The sequence below is a fragment of the Syngnathus typhle genome, linkage group LG14 (assembly GCF_033458585.1).
Source record: "Syngnathus typhle isolate RoL2023-S1 ecotype Sweden linkage group LG14, RoL_Styp_1.0, whole genome shotgun sequence".
Taxonomy (NCBI): Eukaryota; Metazoa; Chordata; class Actinopteri; order Syngnathiformes; family Syngnathidae; genus Syngnathus; species Syngnathus typhle.
Window position 1 is genome coordinate 9,749,686 of NC_083751.1, and position 17,593 is coordinate 9,767,278.

The 17,593-nt window shown below is 43.4% G+C and overlaps 2 protein-coding genes and 6 non-coding genes across 11 annotated transcripts in view; 4 read left to right on the forward strand and 4 right to left on the reverse strand.

Moving 5' to 3' along the window:
- The window catches only part of ndnf (neuron-derived neurotrophic factor), a 37,878-nt gene that overhangs the window by 13,124 nt on the left and 7,161 nt on the right, over nt 1-17,593 (reverse strand). Inside the window, exon 2 of one of the 2 annotated variants that reach the window (XM_061296558.1) lies at nt 12,725-12,795. The exons of the other annotated variant lie outside the window; for it this stretch is intronic. The gene's annotated coding sequence lies outside the window, so the exon portion shown is untranslated. The remainder of the gene's footprint in view (nt 1-12,724; nt 12,796-17,593) is intronic. 2 annotated transcript variants of the gene reach the window in all.
- On the forward strand, nt 2,158-12,445 carry cpeb2 (cytoplasmic polyadenylation element binding protein 2). Of its 3 annotated transcripts, XM_061296553.1 has the most exons (10): nt 2,162-3,248; nt 3,694-3,969; nt 5,082-5,172; nt 6,104-6,154; nt 6,492-6,515; nt 6,879-7,052; nt 7,868-8,076; nt 8,145-8,259; nt 8,334-8,515; nt 8,617-12,445. In XM_061296553.1, exons 1-10 carry the CDS (start codon nt 2,487-2,489, stop codon nt 8,842-8,844), a joined length of 2,112 nt encoding a protein of 703 aa, XP_061152537.1. In that variant the 5' UTR covers nt 2,162-2,486; the 3' UTR covers nt 8,845-12,445. The 3 variants fall into 3 exon arrangements, with proteins under 3 accessions (XP_061152538.1, XP_061152537.1, XP_061152539.1); XM_061296554.1 differs by lacking the exon at nt 6,492-6,515 and having other exon boundaries at nt 2,158-3,248; XM_061296555.1 differs by lacking the exons at nt 2,162-3,248; nt 3,694-3,969 and adding an exon at nt 4,881-5,014.
- Nucleotides 13,547-13,737, reverse strand: LOC133167591 (U2 spliceosomal RNA). The gene has a single exon (XR_009718049.1). It is a non-coding gene; the product is annotated as a U2 spliceosomal RNA (small nuclear RNA).
- On the forward strand, nt 14,097-14,210 carry LOC133167615 (U5 spliceosomal RNA). Its single transcript, XR_009718071.1, has one exon. It is a non-coding gene; the product is annotated as a U5 spliceosomal RNA (small nuclear RNA).
- LOC133167581 (U2 spliceosomal RNA) lies at nt 14,917-15,107 on the reverse strand. The gene has a single exon (XR_009718040.1). It is a non-coding gene; the product is annotated as a U2 spliceosomal RNA (small nuclear RNA).
- LOC133167616 (U5 spliceosomal RNA) lies at nt 15,467-15,580 on the forward strand. The gene has a single exon (XR_009718072.1). It is a non-coding gene; the product is annotated as a U5 spliceosomal RNA (small nuclear RNA).
- LOC133167588 (U2 spliceosomal RNA) lies at nt 16,289-16,479 on the reverse strand. The gene has a single exon (XR_009718046.1). It is a non-coding gene; the product is annotated as a U2 spliceosomal RNA (small nuclear RNA).
- Nucleotides 16,839-16,952, forward strand: LOC133167613 (U5 spliceosomal RNA). The gene has a single exon (XR_009718069.1). It is a non-coding gene; the product is annotated as a U5 spliceosomal RNA (small nuclear RNA).

The window sequence follows — 17,593 nt, forward strand, 5'->3', positions numbered from 1 at the left end:
GGTGCGTGTTCGATTCCACCTCCGGCCCTCCCTGTGTGGAGTTTGCATGTTCTCCCCGTGTCCGTGTGGGTTTTTCCTCCCACATCCCCAAAAACATGCTTGGTAGGCCGATTGAGCGCTCCAAATTGCCCCTATAGGTGTGAGTGCGTGTGCGGATGGTTGTTCGTCTCTGTGTGCCCTGCGATTGGCTGGCAACCGGTTCAGGGTGTCCCCCGCCTACTGCCCGATGACAGCTGGGATAGGCTCCAGCAAGCCCGCAACCCCCGTGGGGATACAGCGGTACAGAAAATGGATGGATATAATAGAATAATTGTGTTTAATTGTCTTCATATTTCCAGATTTTTTTGTTTGTTTTACTGTGAACACACTATTTGCAGAGGATATAAACAGGCTGGCACGCAAATAGCAAAAATATTTTACGGGCTATGCTTTTTTTTCCCCATTCAACTCTATTGGGTGTCAAAATTCTTCCGTTTCAATCAGGCATGTTTTCTGCCGTTTTCTGTCATAACCTGGTGAGCACTGCCCCCAAGCGGAATAGATATGTAATTACATGTGCCATAAAAAAAAAAAAACTGCAGATAACCATAATTCTTTGTTTGTTTGTTTGGAGTTTTTTCAGGATATTCCTCTTTAGTAATGATATTAAATGAATTCTATGGCAGAAATTACATTTTAGTCTGTCACTGGCATTAATTTCACTCAGAATTGTCCAGTTTTTCATCCCTTCAATAACCGCAATAGCCGCGGGGTGGCAGTAATTTTACTGTTTTATTCTCACACGGGCCTTGAATGAAAAAATGAGAGTTAATTCCTCTCCAGGTTGACTACACTTCGTTAATCAAATATTGATTGGTTCATTGAGTGATTTGATGGCGTTAAGTGGGGCAGGCATACATCGAGAATCAAGAAAACCCCTTTAGAGGTTAAATTTGGCCGGGTTCATTAAATGTAGATGTTCCAAAAGAGTATCTGCGCACTATGCATTATCTTCTACAGTATGTGAAGCGAGGCACATTGGTGTGGAAAGCATGTGAGAAGTACACCTGCTGGCTCCAAAAATCGAGATCCGGAGACCCCCCTCTATTTATTCATTTTTATTATGGACGCTGCCGACCCTCCCCACCCCCCGCATTGTATACAAGGCAGATGTGCGCACACATAACCGCATTACCTACACTAACGCAGGCAGGGTCTTCCCCCTTGATTCAATCACAAGCCCCCAACCCTGCTTTGTTTTGTCCCTGACACACGACATGTGGAAACACGATGCTGCATGTAAGTATTCCAAATCAACGCTATCCATCTTAAAGGTCCTCGACTGGTACGCTCTGAGGCCTCCCTAGTAGAAAGGCAATTCAGCGCAAAATTATAAAGATGTCATCTTGAAATGAAATCAAATATATAAGTGCAAAGTCACTGATGTGAAGTGAGCCACACGACTTCCTGTGTGCTCCCAGATGGGATTACAGGTACAAGGGCCACTCCCGATGATGGAGTCATACCAGTTGGTGGTCAAACAAACAAAATGATCTGATCAATGACCCCCCCCCAAACACACATACAAAGAGCCTGGTCGAGTAATCAAGCACAGCAAAAGTAATGCAGATGAGCGGTTGCTATGACGACAAGATGAGGACGACAAGCTTTACAAACCCGGTGACATTCAATAGGCTTTAGCGATCCAGGTGCTCATGAGTGGCAAACACATTCAAATAAGAAGTGCTGTTGTGGGGTTTACAACAAACACGAACTAAAAATACTTTTACATCCCGAAGCGTATGAAAGAAGTTGGACAGTGGTTACAAGTTCAACTCAAATTATCTTTCTGCATTGAAATGAATGGAAGTACCATTCATTTGTTCAGACACACAAAAGATTAGGCTATCAAAGTAGGGCCGGTGTTGACTCTTTCTTTATTGCTTCCTTCCTTTCTAATATTTTAAAAAGTACAAAGCATTACATAATAGAAGGTCTACTACGTTTAGGGTTGCAAAAAGAGGTGTTGGCCCCACACTGCACTTTATGAATAATGAAGCACTTAGGAGAAAAATGACGTAAACTCTGCGGTGCTCTTTGCAGGCAGGCAGGCAGGCAGGCAGGCAGGCGAGAGAGGCGAGGCAGGCCGGCGTCGAGGCGCGCGCACCCGGGCGTGATGCGCCCGTGACGTCGGTTCCGTCTGGGACCTTTAATCCCTCTGCCGCAGAGGAGCGAGGAGGGGGGCAGCCAGCAACCGGCATGGACCGCACGAGCTAACGGCGAGCAGGACCCCCTCCCGTTAGGCAAAAAAAGACGCATTCTCGGTGGGTCCTGGTTGAAAGCTCTCCATATCGATCCAAACCAAATCGGGATCCGGTGCCGGTTCCGCTCAGGCCAGACCCCCTCCCTTCTTTCCTGCCTCCCTCCCTCCTCCTCCGCCACCAGACATCCTCCTTCCACATTGTCATCATTTACAAGCGTAGCGAGGCGGATCGGTGCTGCAAAACATGCAGGATGAGCCTGCGGGGGTGACACGCACTCCGACGCCGCCGTCCACCGACGAGGAGCCTGCCAGTCACTGCACGGTGCCAGCGGATTACGAGCAGCGAGGCTTCCGTCCGACGTGGCCTGCCCGTGACCTTCAATTCGGTCGGGAAAGACAGCGGCGATCCGGAGAGTTCGCCCCGGAACCGGCGGCCGCATCGTCGGCCGCCCTCGACCCGCGCGAGGACGCAGCCGATGCCGCGACGCCACCGCCAACATCGCCGCCGACGACTTCCGTGAATCCGCTCCGCGACCTCCTGATGGACTCCCCCGTGGGCCACTACGTCAGCAACGGCAATGACTACAACATGTTGTCCGGAGGTCTGGGCGCCGGCTTCCCGGAGATGCAGAGCACCACTGGCAGTGGCGGCTCGTCGTCGCCCTCTCTCCCGGGCTTCGGCACGCCTTGGTCGGTGCAGACGTGCGGCTCATCGCCCCCTCCTCCGCCTCTTCCTGCTCCCCCGCCTCCTCCCGCTCCACCTGCGCCCGCCTGCACCTCCGGCGACAGTAGTGGCAGCGGCGTTGGCTTCTACACGGGGATGCGTTCGTCTTCCGTCAACCCGGCCTTCTTCCAGGGCTTCTCGGCTAATCCGTGCTCCGGAATGAACGTGCAGGGCTTCGGCGGACCCTTCTCGCCGCAGATCCGCCGCTCTCCCATCAGCCCGCAGATGCACAACCAGCAGGGCGCCTTCCTGCAGCAGAGGAATAACTACAACCAACATCAGGTGGGCTCCAGACATTGCCAGACGCATCCCAGAAATCGAGCATTTTTCTGCATAGTCGACCTCCGTTATATTGCGGTCAATCGTGGTTTCGCTGATTTTTAAGCAATCTTTTTCCCCACTGGGTTCTTAATTCAAGACTTTTTCATGTGTCCTACATGTACATCCGATTTTGTGTTGATTGGTGAAACTGATGTTGGGGCAAATTTCTTAGTTTATCTTTGTTTTATTAACTTTCCACATATGAGTGTTTTTATTGCCAAAATGTCTGATTGCCTAGATGAGCTAGAAAGTGATTGGAAAAGAAATAATCCAAAGCATACACCTCATGTGGCCAACAACAACTACATTGATGGAACAGAGCAACTTGTGATCCCAAGCATACCACGTCATATTCAACGTTCATTAGCTCCACGTGTGTTCACTAATTGCTTTTGTTTCCCCCCAGCCTATGATGAAGCAGTCTCCCTGGGGGGCTCACCAGGGCAACGGCTGGAGCTCGGGTGGTGTGTCCTGGGGGCGCGACCATCGCAGGGGGGCAGGCGCCGCGGGCACGGCAGGCCAGGGCGGCCACGCGTCGTCGCCTCTCAAGAAGGCCTTCCACAGCAACGTCATCGCGCCACCCAAGTTCCCGCGCTCGACCACCTCGCTGGGGCCTAAGTCGTGGCTGGAGGACAACGTGTTTCGCGCCGACGGCAACAGTAACGCTTTGTTGCCCCTCCAGGTACGACAAGCGAGGTCATGGTGTTAGCTTGACCGTGGAAATTAGCATCTCAATTAGTCAGTAGGTTGTTGGGATGATGAGTTTCAGGGACGTCGGGTGTGGCTGTCAAGTTTTGAAATGCTCTTTGTTTTCTCACGAGAGCTAAGCTAACATTAGCAACCGCTGGGACTGATAAAACCCAATACGCACAGAGTGTTTAATGTCATTCCGGAAAATGAAATGATGTCATTTTTTGCCGCCGGCTCACTTGGGGAGTGACGTGATTTGACTGCAAAGTGCTGGACACGGCTCGTGTGTCATCCTGGTTTCGTGATCGTATCTCGCTAGTAATGGCCAAAATGAGATTGCTGTGTTTTCTGAGGGAGCACAAAAGAAGTGAAAAACAAAATGACTTGTGTGCGACAAAGCACAAGGCTTCCCGTTTCAGGAAGTGTCAGCGAGTGCGCGGATGGCGCTGATCTTCATTTCCATAAACACTGTCACATGAGGAATTCAAATTCCAAGACCTTTTCCTTCCTTCCTCGCTGTCTGCTTAGTGTTTGGTAGTCGGTGACGCTTGTCACTAGCGTCTCTTTGTTTTCAACCTGAGTTAGCAAGAACATCATAAGAAAAGGAAAAAAAAATCCTTTATTTCAAATCACACTCCTGCAACACAAGCGTCATAGACCACAAACAAAATGTCTCCATAAACCCCCCCAAAAAATATAAAAAAATGGATTAGCATGAAATTGGATGCTACTCAGGGAGGCTTTGGTGGATGACTAATTTGGTCACGGCATCTTTTAGCGGGCCGATTCCATTTCAACATGTAGCATGAGCTCATCAAGCTAGCCGGGGGACCAGAATAGTCCCGTATGAGTGTGTCGTGCGTTTCAATGCCATACTCTCGGTTCCTGTTTCCACTCCCGGATTCCTTTGACCCGTAAATCCGGGGAATTGCCCATATACAGTGCTGGGCAGTATACCTCGCGGACCCCTAAACCCAACAACGGAAAGAATGTTGATCCCGGCCGAGCCGAAGGCTGCCCAGGCTTTATTATTGAAAGTAATATTCTCAAGACAAATAGCGATGAGATAAACGTCACTCAAATCTTTCCGTTTTGTGCTTCTAGGACCGCTCCAGGCTGTACGAGAGCCTCAACATGCATTCGCTGGAGAGCTCCCTGATTGACATCATGCGAGCCGAGCAGGACCCTCTGAAAGGTGAGCGCTGCTTCTCACTTTCCCAACTGCGAGGCCTCCTGAGAGGCTGTGTTATGTTTCTGCGTCTAAGCTTATTGGCTCCCCCGCTGAGCGCCTAATAAGCGTGGGCCTCCAGCTGGGTATTTACACCGCCAAGCGGCTCTGATCACATGAACCCGGCCAATACAAAAGTTGAATGCTATCAGTGTACTGAATAGATTCGAAAATTTGCACATTTTTTGGGGGTGTTTTTGTGCGTTGGCCAAAGCAAGAAAGCATGACTTAGCTGCCTTGAGACTAAAGTTTAATTTCGCCAAAGAACAGTTTTATCTCAAATCATCTTTCCCCATTGAAATGAATAGAAATCCCATTAATCTGTTCCGGCCTTCCAAAAAATATCAACAAAAATGGTTGTGCAGTGGACTCCTGCTATATATACCGAATCGACTGTAATTGCCATTGTAAATTCCCATGGAAATTTACCAGGACTTTCCCCACCTCTTTGCAACCTTACTAACCACGAGGCCTATGGTACCAAACTCACAAACGGTGCCTCTACATTTAAATCATTGTTGTTCCTCCTGAAGCAGCAGCTGGCAAGGACACGGGCCAAGCGGGGAGTGCAGAATAACGCGCAATGCTAATTTTAGACGCCGTCGCCCTTTAACACGCTGCGTTTGACAGCCAGGAGAGTCGAAGGAGAGGAAGAAGGAGAGCTGGCCAGGCTGGGCTGCTGTTGGCTATTTTTAGCAGCTCCTAAACACATGGGACCCCACATATTGGCATGGTGGCGTTGGCTTCCTATGCCATTTTAAAAATTAACTTGCTTTTGCTGGGTTCGCCCTTTAAAACGAGCAATTACTGTTCAACACTCATTATTGAGTGATTATGACGCAATGGCTAGCATATTTAGCTAACATGCAAGTGACCAAGTGTGCGTTTGTTCATCCAGGCCGCTTTGGATGCCTGAACCAGACTGCCGACGGGCTCCTCATGCTTAACGGTAATTATCGCTTCATTTTACTACGGTCTTCACTTCCAGCAGCCCTTGTACAATAAATTAGGTGCAAAATTTTGCCGCAATCTGCCACTTCTAAATGTTACGAGTTGAGTTAGCCGGTACGTGATGAATGGCTGAATGTTCAGTTGTGGCATAATGAGCTTTTTATACCCCATACATTTGTATTTAATCATTTAGAAAAAAATTTATTCAAGTACAAGTCTTTTTAATTAGACTGTGCAATATTTATAGGATGTAAAAATAAAAATTGTGAACAACAGGCAGTCTAGCATTTGATTAGTTCTAAAGACCTGAAACATTCTCCTCTACTTACACGCAGCCAGGAGCTATGGCAGACGTCGAGGTAAAACTTCAACTAATTCAGCACGTTTTGCTTATCATTGGGCTTTTTTCACTTCAGACGTGGCTTGTTTTTAACCTGCTGTGTTTGCTCATTTTGCAACATGCATGACAAGATAGTTAAATATTTAAAAAAAAAGAATCGGCTCAAGATTTGGAAATTGTCATTATTTGCTGTTAAAACATTGTCATCCGTGCTCTGGTTGGTATTATGACCATTGTTGGATTAAGCAGGGTCGCTTTTTTTTGTTTTTGCAGTTTTGTGTTTTAAATAAATTGTGGCTAATCCTCGTCAGTGCTGAAATAACAAAATGACACGTGACTACCTTCGCCCTTGACTTCACCTGCTCTCAATCTCCGCCTCCAGGGCGCTCTTCTCTTTTCCCCATTGACGACAATTTGCTGGATGACGGCCATGGCAACCAGGGGGTTCCGGGGGTCCTGGGCTCGGCCGGCTGCTACCCGCATCAGAACGGCGAGCGCATCGAGCGCTTTTCACGCAAGGTGTTTGTGGGCGGGTTGCCGCCCGACATAGACGAAGGTGAGAACACTCTTTTTTTTTTTTTAATCTGCTACGCGGGCTCCCTCTCGTGATATGCCCCAAATCTGCAAGAACTATGATTGTATGGAACGCCAGCTCCCTCTAGTGGTACGCTGAAAATCTACTGCCTATTGTTTTGATACCAGGTCAATATTTCCAGTGTGGTCGATACTGAGGTTGTCACCTGGCTCTGAAAAAAATCCTGTAAATGTTGAACATCGAATTGACCTTTTTGTTTGTAAGCAATGGGGTCTTTTGCACATCTAATCCAAGATAAAAAAAAAAATCACCCTTCTACGCTGCAATTATATAGCTATAATGAGTAAAAATGACATTTACTAGTTATTTGTTTAGTTATTGCTTTATTTATTAGCAGGCCTTTATTCTTTTGGTTCATTTTCAACAGTTTTTGTTGTGGACACCTGTGTGTAAGAATAACCAAATGTGGTTGCCTGTTCCTCTGCTCCTTGCTTGGCTGGGTTCGATTTTGATGTTGTTTTAGACTTGGTGTGATCATCTTATGCGTTTTCACCTTTGAGGAGAATTTTTGCTGGTCACAAGGAGCAGGTAGCATAAAATGGATCACCTGGTCTTAGCCACATAGCGTATTTCTCCTGTTTTAACCAGTCATTATTAAAACATGTTGAGCGTTTCTATTTTTTCTTTACTGGCCTATCATCACCTCCTCGTCATCCGTCTCTCCACCCATTTTCACGATAAAATTTCACTGTTTTTAGTCGATACTGACAAAAAGCACTTGACTATTTCCTCGACGGCTGTTTCGTCTGAACACTTTGTTTCCTCTTCCACTTTAGATGAAATCACCTCCAGCTTCCGCCGCTTTGGTCACCTGGTGGTTGACTGGCCGCACAAAGCTGAGAGCAAGTCCTACTTTCCACCCAAAGGTTACGCCTTCCTGCTGTTCCAGGAGGAGACTTCGGTGCAAGCCCTGATTGAAGCCTGCATGGAGGAGGATGGCAAGCTCTACCTGTGTGTCTCCAGCCCTACCATCAAGGATAAACCTGTGAGTTCACCATCATTTGAAAAATTCTAACCATGACTTAAGGGATTAAAGAATCATTTCATCTGGAGGTGCAAATCCGCCCGTGGAACCTGAGCGACAGCGACTTTGTGATGGACGGATCTCAGCCCCTGGACCCCCGCAAGACCATTTTTGTGGGAGGTGTCCCTCGTCCCCTGAGAGCAAGTAATGATCAACGTCATTTTGTCTTTTCTTCATGCCGATTTTTGAGATCTCTGACCGCCTCATGTCCCGCCTAGTCGAACTGGCCATGATCATGGACCGCCTCTACGGGGGCGTCTGCTACGCCGGGATCGACACTGACCCGGAGCTCAAGTACCCCAAAGGGGCGGGGCGGGTGGCTTTCTCCAACCAGCAGAGCTACATCGCTGCTATCAGCGCCAGATTTGTGCAGCTGCAGCATGGCGACATCGACAAGCGGGTATGATTCTTTGGTCCTCTTTGTAGTGTTGGACTGACCAAGTGAAGGACTGACTGATCAGTACATGTTTTGCCATGTTGACTTTTCTCCACGTGTCGCAGGTGGAGGTGAAACCGTACGTGCTGGACGACCAGCTGTGCGACGAGTGCCAGGGCGCTCGCTGCGGCGGCAAGTTTGCTCCCTTCTTCTGCGCCAACGTCACCTGCTTGCAGTACTACTGCGAGTTCTGCTGGGCCAACATCCACTCACGCGCCGGCCGTGAGTTCCACAAGCCTCTGGTCAAGGAAGGCGCCGACCGCCCGCGGCAGATCCACTTCCGTTGGAACTAGAAGCTAGCAGTAGAACCCCCCCCCCAGCTATCTAAACCCGGGGTGTCCAAACCTGGAGCCATTTTTTGGCCTTCCGCGAGACATCTAAATATCAATTCATACCCGACCAGACAAAAAAAGCCTTGAATCCTTCACAAAAGCAAACAACCGTCGTTTCATCATCTATTTCAAAAGTCGATATATTTCTTTCACAGTTTTTTTGGTGGATTCGTCTTTGTTGAGCCTTGACTCCTTTGATTTTTCCTTTTGCGGACAAAATAATCCAAACGGCTTTGCACTAAACGCTCTAAACGACACTCTAGGTAGTGGCCGAGCTTTTTCGCATCCACTATCATCGTTCTTTTACCACCGCACATCTCAGGCAGGCTCTTTTTTCTTTCATATTTTAATCAACAAAACAAATTGAGTTTTAGACATTTTAAATTGTTTAGATGTGGGACGAAACAATAGAGAGACGGGGATATCTGCGCATGGGGGCAACTGCTTGCCCGCTCGCGTCCCGTGCTCATGCCTGCTAAGGACACTAACCAAAGGTTGCGAAGCACGATAGGAACCAGAAATGCCGACATGCGCTTGTAGCACGCAAAACTACTGACCGTTAGCCTCTTTTACAAAGGAGATCATACCTCAGTGTCTTTTCACTAGCCACTCGATTCAACATATACAGTATACATAACAAGCTATCATAGGAAATCTCGCTGCTATTAAGAAAATAATCAACACATATACGACTAGTTGTGTAGGACAAATATTTGACACTCCTGTTATATTGTAGGATAAGGTCAGACGAGAAACCAAAAGTAGTTTGAAGGAGTTTCTGCGGAAAATGGTTAGTCATGGATTTAAAGCGGCTCTGGAAAAAAATGAGACCCAAAATAGACAGGACTTTGTTGTGGGTGGACTATTTTAATTTGTTTCAAACAAATGCTATCCATTACAATATTTAGATTTAGAATTTATGGTGTCGGAAGTTTATAGAATCAAATAAAAATGTTCAATTTACTCAAAAAATTAGCGGACATACAAAAAACAGAATAGCCCAAAACATTCTCAAAAACGGAATCTTATCAAAACTAAGGCAAACCAAATTTCCACCAATAACAAAATCAGATAAACAGATCATTTTGCAGTGCTCTCATTTTTTTCCCAAAGCTGCACATAACGTTTGTTTGGATTTTCACTTTGGGAAAATTCAAGGCAAGTTGTTACTGTTAAAAACAACAATGCAGTGATGCGTTTCTGGCAGCGCATGTTTGGAATCAACTCGCATGCTAGGACGGATGTAAGAAAATTTGCTAACGATAAAAAAAAGGAAAACAAACTCAGTTTTCAGTAGCATGAAGCTAAAAGGGGTGTGTATGGCGGGGTGAAACACCAACGCGAAATAAGAAAAAAAATATTTAAGCCTGCATGCTTCAGTGTTTATCTGTCCGTTTACGATGAAAAGACAATTCTGCTGTAGACTATTAGTGGACAAAAAAAAAGTGTGGTGTTCGGTGGTTGTGTTAAACCCCCTCACTCCCCCTTGTCGTGCGTGTGTGTGTGTGCGTGTGAGTGTGTGTAGAATAAGGCTCTGGTTAACGATATCGCCAAGGGGAGGTGTAGGAGGCGGTGTTCACCGTTTCAAAGGTGACGGAGGCAAACGATTCAATTGGACGATGTTTCGGGGCAAGCTCCCTCGGTCGGTACTGTTCAACTTGCTGTGTTGTCATGGTTACGCTGTTTCTTGTGTTGACTACTTCCCCTCACTGGACCTTCCCTGAGTGTATTTTTTTAATACGGTAATATATTATAATTATTATTGTCATGCACTACTTTTCTATTTGTTTCTTATCCATCAGTGCAAATTCTTTTAAAAAGCTTCCCCTTATTTATTGTCCCACAGATGATTTATTGTGCAATTTTTATTTTTTCATGTGCTGCGTGTGAAGTCTTAAGTTATGTGTGTGCGTGGATAGAGAAGGAATTGAATATTTTCTAATATAATTCTTAATGTGGTCCCTAATGTTTGAATACGGTCACCTGTAACACTTGACTTGTGTTGTTATTGTTTTGTTTGTTGTACGTTTTTGTAAAGGAAAAACAAAATCACATTTATTTCACTATTTTTGGAGACAAACAGATATTTGATTTTGATTGTATTTTTCTATTCAAAAGTGATTCTATTCCCCTCCTATAAACCCTCCTGTTGCAGCAAATTTGACCCATGGATGTTTTAGTATCAAATGTGTCAGAGACCAAAAAGAAAATCATCATTTTATATTATTTTTGTTCGCGTGACTTTCAATATTTTTTTTAATTTTTAACTATAAACTAAAAATATTTGGGTTTTTTTGGTGTCTTTTTTTTAAATGGTAAATCGTCCCGATTATACACATATTTTCTCCAGACTTCTGTTCAGATGTCTATTGCCACTCCCAGCTGAAGTTTACTGTAGACTGGTTTCTCACTTGCTCAATGCTAACACACAATGCAAAACATCACTGACAGGCTAAGAAATGTAGCATTGATGCTAAGACCACCGATATTCAAACAGAAATGATGTTTCATGCATTTAGTTAAATGAACAAAATAACGCTTGGAACTGTTTTGAAATGTAGTTGCTAAAAGGATCAAAACAATGTTCAAGGGATTTTTTTTTCATCCTGACACAATTAATTAAACATGCCCAGGGTCAAATTGACCCGGTGACAGGAGGGTTTGTTATGTCCAAACCTTTAGTTCCAACATACAAGGTTATCACGCACACACGCGCATGCGCATCCAGGCAGTTTGTAGTATGATTCTTATTTTCATGCACAGGACGGCAGCATGAAGGTTTTGTTCTTCTTCTTTCCGGAAGGCACTTGAGATTCTCCCGCTCTGAAACTTGAATTCTTCTTCTTCTGTCTCTCTCTAATGACACATTTTGAAAGGCTGACTAACCTCGATTCTGTGTTGTGACGTGCAATACCGTTTCTAATGTTTGTACAAAAAGTAAGAATTACCGTGTAAAACCTTTCTGAAATGCAGATTTTATTTTTTTCATTGCATATTTTGCAGATTTTTCTGATCCACAGTGTCATTTTTTTACTGTCTAATGAGGAGAAAAAAGGAACCAGACCCCATTTTTTCATTGCAACTATTTTTAAATCCAGATATCTTTGTACCGATGTAAATGATTGTAGTTATTTTGGATAGTGTTTTGCTAACAAAATGAGAGACTTTTTCATGTATATTTTCACCTTGGTTAACCTTCTTTCATTTCACCCAACGGTAGCAGAATTCTTGCGAGTTTTTTTTTTTTTTTTTTTCAATGTCATTGGTATTATTTTGTATTCTGGTGTGGAACTACAGAAGATGCTAATTGCTGAGATATTTTAATGAAGCTGCATTTTTCTTATTTCATTGTTTCTAAAATCAGAGTTGACCTAAAATACAAAACGTTGATTGTTATGGTGCATTTGGATGGCGATCATTATTACTGGCTGGTAGTTTGATATGCAAAATGAACATTGCGTTTTATTTTTTACCTGGCCTTGTTTTGTATTTCACTAGTGATTACAATTTTTTTGTTGTTTCAATTCACTTGCTAAATAAAGACCCACTCTGTTTGGACACACTACGGCTGATTTTTTATTTTATTTTTATTTATCTATTACAAAAGATATTTGACTTACGTACTAATGGAAATATTCAATTTAGTGATTGTCTTTATTTCCAATAGGAGCGACTTTACGCCCACTCAGGCCACAATATACAATACAAACAAATTATTTATTTATTTATGTATTATTATTATTGTTTATTATTATTTATTTATTATATTTGTTTGATGAACATTTTGAACACGCACATACATTCCCACCATGCATTGCTTCTTTTCCTGCGCAACACTCACTTCCAGTTCTTTTTTGTGGTCAGGCGCGGAAGTCAATGCTGCTGCCATCCAGCGGCGTAACGGCATATACGCTTTAACGAAACAGGTTTAGAGTCAGAAAGGCCAATCCAGGAAAATCCACATTTGCAAGAGTAAATACAGGATCATACAGTAAGGTGCAAAGGAAAAAAAATAATAAATACATTTTTAAAATATTACTTTCTTCCTTACTAAGTGGGACTTCACCCCGCCCTCTAAAACAACCCCTCTAAGTGACCTGTCACGAGGGAAATTAATTACTAAGAATAAAAAGGTGGCCCTCGTGTGGCACGGAAGCTAACTGCAAGTATAACCATAATAAATGAAGTAAAAACATGCCCATCATGCAATGCCTCCTTTTTCTTATAGTCGCCATCTAGTGGTGATGGCAGCATCCATAATAAATGAAGTAAAACATGCCCATCATGCATTGCCTCTTTTCACCTGAGAACCCTATGAATTTGTATTTATTGAAAATCTCCAACATTACCGCAGAAAGATATATATATTTTTTTTTTTCTTTTCTGAACAAATTTAGAAAATGACATTTTCTTCAAAATTTGAGAACAGGGATCGTACTAAAAATTCCTGGAACAATGATAGGGAAATGTCAAGCAAAGAAAGACATTTTGATTATATTTTAGAACGGTTACTTATATCCTTGCTGCCGCTCAAGTCGAGCCGTCATGAACTTGGAATCAAACCCCCATCAAGACGTCATTGACTTTCTGCTTTATCCTGTGAGAACGAAGCTAACGGAATACAATGGCTTCCCGAATACCCTATTCTTGATTTTACCAGTAGAGGGGGTGCACCGTTCCTGGAGATACTGCAATACCAGGTCGATGCGTGGAGTGGACAGAGCAAGCCCCTGTTCCATCGCCCTGTTCCATAAATCAATTTAATATATGGTCCCCGGATAGGGGACGTATCAGATATTAAACTGATAAGAACAGATACTACACTTGATCTTAGCCAAAAGGCCGAGAAGCGATGACCAAGTGACGGTCTGAGAAAACTACTTAAATAGAGGGACTACCAATTCAAGTTACGGTTTGAATATATTGACTCACACTAATGCCACGTACCGACCACCGTAACAAACCTCAACTATTAACAGTTTGGAATGATAATGCGTCACCGGGCTGTTTCAACCTGTGCATCGATGCACATTGATGAACACAAAATACTCGTTTAAACTGTCTATTTAGGTTGAGTCCTTCTAAGTGTAGTAAATCTATGAACGTCTATTGTTTGTATTAGAAGAAATGCTTGCTGCAATTTCAGCGTGAGACCGCCTGTTAATCTGGTGAGACCAGCAATGGGGTGACCCGTTTTGCCCCGACTCCGTAGTTCACTCTTGTTTCTCTTCAGCTCGTATAAATCTTTCGCCTTTTACTAAAGATTTCCGTGGGGAGGAACAACAAGAGTTTATCTGAATTTTTTGATGCTCTGCGAGAGCGGAGCCACCTACTGCTGTTAAAGAAAACATCAATCACGAAAAATAACATCATGTAAAAACATGCCCATCATGCATTGCCTCCTTTCTCTTATAGTCGCCATCTAGTGGTGATGCCAGCCACTACAATAGACCATAATAAATGAAGTAAAAACATGCCCATCATGCAATGCCTCCTTTTTTCTTATAGTCGCCATCTAGTGGTGATGCCAGCAACTACAATAAACCATAATAAATGAAGTAAAAACATGCCCATCATGCAATGCCTCCTTTTTCTTATAGTCGCCATCTAGTGGTGATGGCAGCATCCATAATAAATGAAGTAAAACATGCCCATCATGCATTGCCTCTTTTCACCTGAGAACCCTATGAATTTGTATTTATTGAAAATCTCCAACATTACCGCAGAAAGATATATATATATTTTTTTTCTTTTCTGAACAAATTTAGAAAATGACATTTTCTTCAAAATTTGAGAACAGGGATCGTACTAAAAATTCTGGAACAATGATAGGGAAATGTCAAGCAAAGAAAGACATTTTGATTATATTTTAGAACGGTTACTTATATCCTTGCTGCCGCTCAAGTCGAGCCGTCATGAACTTGGAATCAAACCCCCATCAAGACGTCATTGACTTTCTGCTTTATCCTGTGAGAACGAAGCTAACGGAATACAATGGCTTCCCGAATACCCTATTCTTGATTTTACCAGTAGAGGGGGTGCACCGTTCCTGGAGGTACTGCAATACCAGGTCGATGCGTGGAGTGGACGGAGCAAGCCCCTGTTCCATCTCCCTGTTCCAAAAATCAATTTAATATATGGTCCCCGGATAGGGGACGTATCAGATATTAAACTGATAAGAACAGATACTACACTTGATCTTAGCCAAAAGGCCGAGAAGCGATGACCAAGTGTCGGTCTGAGAAAACTACTTAAATAGAGGGACTACCAATTCAAGTTACGGTTTGAATATATTGACTCATACTAATGCCACGTACCGACCACCGTAACAAACCTCAACTATTAACAGTTTGGAATGATAATGCGTCACCGGGCTGTTTCAACCTGTGCATCGATGCACATTGATGAACACAAAATACTCGTTTAAACTGTCTATTAAGGTTGAGTCCTTCTAAGTGTAGTAAATCTATGAACGTCTATTGTTTGTATTAGAAGAAATGCTTGCTGCAATTTCAGCGTGAGACCGCCTGTTAATCTGGTGAGACCAGCAATGGGGTGACCCGTTTTGCCCCGACTCCGTAGTTCACTCTTGTTTCTCTTCAGCTCGTATAAATCTTTCGCCTTTTACTAAAGATTTCCGTGGGGAGGAACAACAAGAGTTTATCTGAATTTTTTGATGCTCTGCGAGAGCGGAGCCCCACCTACTGCTGTTAAAGAAAACATCAATCACGAAAAATAACATCATGTAAAAACATGCCCATCATGCATTGCCTCCTTTCTCTTATAGTCGCCATCTAGTGGTGATGCCAGCCACTACAATAGACCATAATAAATGAAGTAAAAACATGCCCATCATGCAATGCCTCCTTTTTTCTTATAGTCGCCATCTAGTGGTGATGCCAGCAACTACAATAAACCATAATAAATGAAGTAAAAACATGCCCATCATGCAATGCCTCCTTTTTCTTATAGTCGCCATCTAGTGGTGATGGCAGCATCCATAATAAATGAAGTAAAACATGCCCATCATGCATTGCCTTTTTTCACCTGAGAACCCTATGAATTTGTATTTATTGAAAATCTCCAACATTACCGCAGAAAGATATATATATATATTTTTCTTTTCTGAACAAATTTAGAAAATGACATTTTCTTCAAAATTTGAGAACAGGGATCGTACTAAAAATTCCTGGAACAATGATAGGGAAATGTCAAGCATAGAAAGACATTCTGATTATATTTTAAAACGGTTACTTATATCCTTGCTGCCGCTCAAGTCGAGCCGTCATGAACTTGGAATCAAACCCCCATCAAGACGTCATTGATTTTCTGCTTTATCCTGTGAGAACGAAGCTGACGGAATACAATGGCTTCCCAAATACCCTATTCTTGATTTTACCAGTAGAGGGGGTGCACCGTTCCTGGAGATACTGCAATACCAGGTCGATGCGTGGAGTGGACGGAGCAAGCCCCTGTTCCATCTCCCTGTTCCAAAAATCAATTTAATATATGGTCCCCGGATAGGGGACGTATCAGATATTAAACTGATAAGAACAGATACTACACTTGATCTTAGCCAAAAGGCCGAGAAGCGATGACCAAGTGACGGTCTGAGAAAACTACTTAAATAGAGGGACTACCAATTCAAGTTACGGTTTGAATATATTGACTCACACTAATGCCACGTACCGACCACCGTAACAAACCTCAACTATTAACAGTTTGGAATGATAATGCGTCACCGGGCTGTTTCAACCTGTGCATCGATGCACATTGATGAACACAAAATACTCGTTTAAACTGTCTATTTAGGTTGAGTCCTTCTAAGTGTAGTAAATCTATGAACGTCTATTGTTTGTATTAGAAGAAATGCTTGCTGCAATTTCAGCGTGAGACCGCCTGTTAATCTGGTGAGACCAGCAATGGGGTGACCCGTTTTGCCCCGACTCCGTAGTTCACTCTTGTTTCTCTTCAGCTCGTATAAATCTTTCGCCTTTTACTAAAGATTTCCGTGGGGAGGAACAACAAGAGTTTATCTAAATTTTTTGATGCTCTGCGAGAGCGGAGCCACCTACTGCTGTTAAAGAAAACATCAATCACGAAAAATAACATCATGTAAAAAACATGCCCATCATGCATTGCCTCCTTTCTCTTATAGTCGCCATCTAGTGGTGATGCCAGCCACTACAATAGACCATAATAAATGAAGTAAAAACATGCCCATCATGCAACGCCTCCTTTTTTCTTATAGTCGCCATCTAGTGGTGATGCCAGCAACTACAATAAACCATAATAAATGAAGTAAAAACATGCCCATCATGCAATGCCTCCTTTTTCTTATAGTCGCCATCTAGTGGTGATGGCAGCATCCATAATAAATGAAGTAAAACATGCATTGCCTTTTTTCACCTGAGAACCCTATGAATTTGTATTTATTGAAAATCTCCAACATTACCGCAGAAAGATATATATATATATTTTTCTTTTCTGAACAAATTTAGAAAATGACATTTTCTTCAAAATTTGAGAACAGGGATCGTACTAAAAATTCCTGGAACAATGATAGGGAAATGTCAAGCAAAGAAAGACATTTTGATTATATTTTAGAACGGTTACTTATATCCTTGCTGCCGCTCAAGTCGAGCCGTCATGAACTTGGAATCAAACCCCCATCAAGACGTCATTGACTTTCTGCTTTATCCTGTGAGAA

Bases quoted from the DNA above. Each gene is read 5' to 3' on its own strand.
- cpeb2 (XM_061296553.1), top strand. From the start codon at position 2,487: ATGCAGGATGAGCCTGCGGGGGTGACACGCACTCCGACGCCGCCGTCC. The intron at 6,516-6,878 runs GTAAAACTTCAA...CTCCGCCTCCAG, and splicing joins GAGCTATGGCAGACGTCGAG to GGCGCTCTTCTCTTTTCCCC. The intron at 7,053-7,867 runs GTGAGAACACTC...CTTCCACTTTAG, and splicing joins GCCGCCCGACATAGACGAAG to ATGAAATCACCTCCAGCTTC.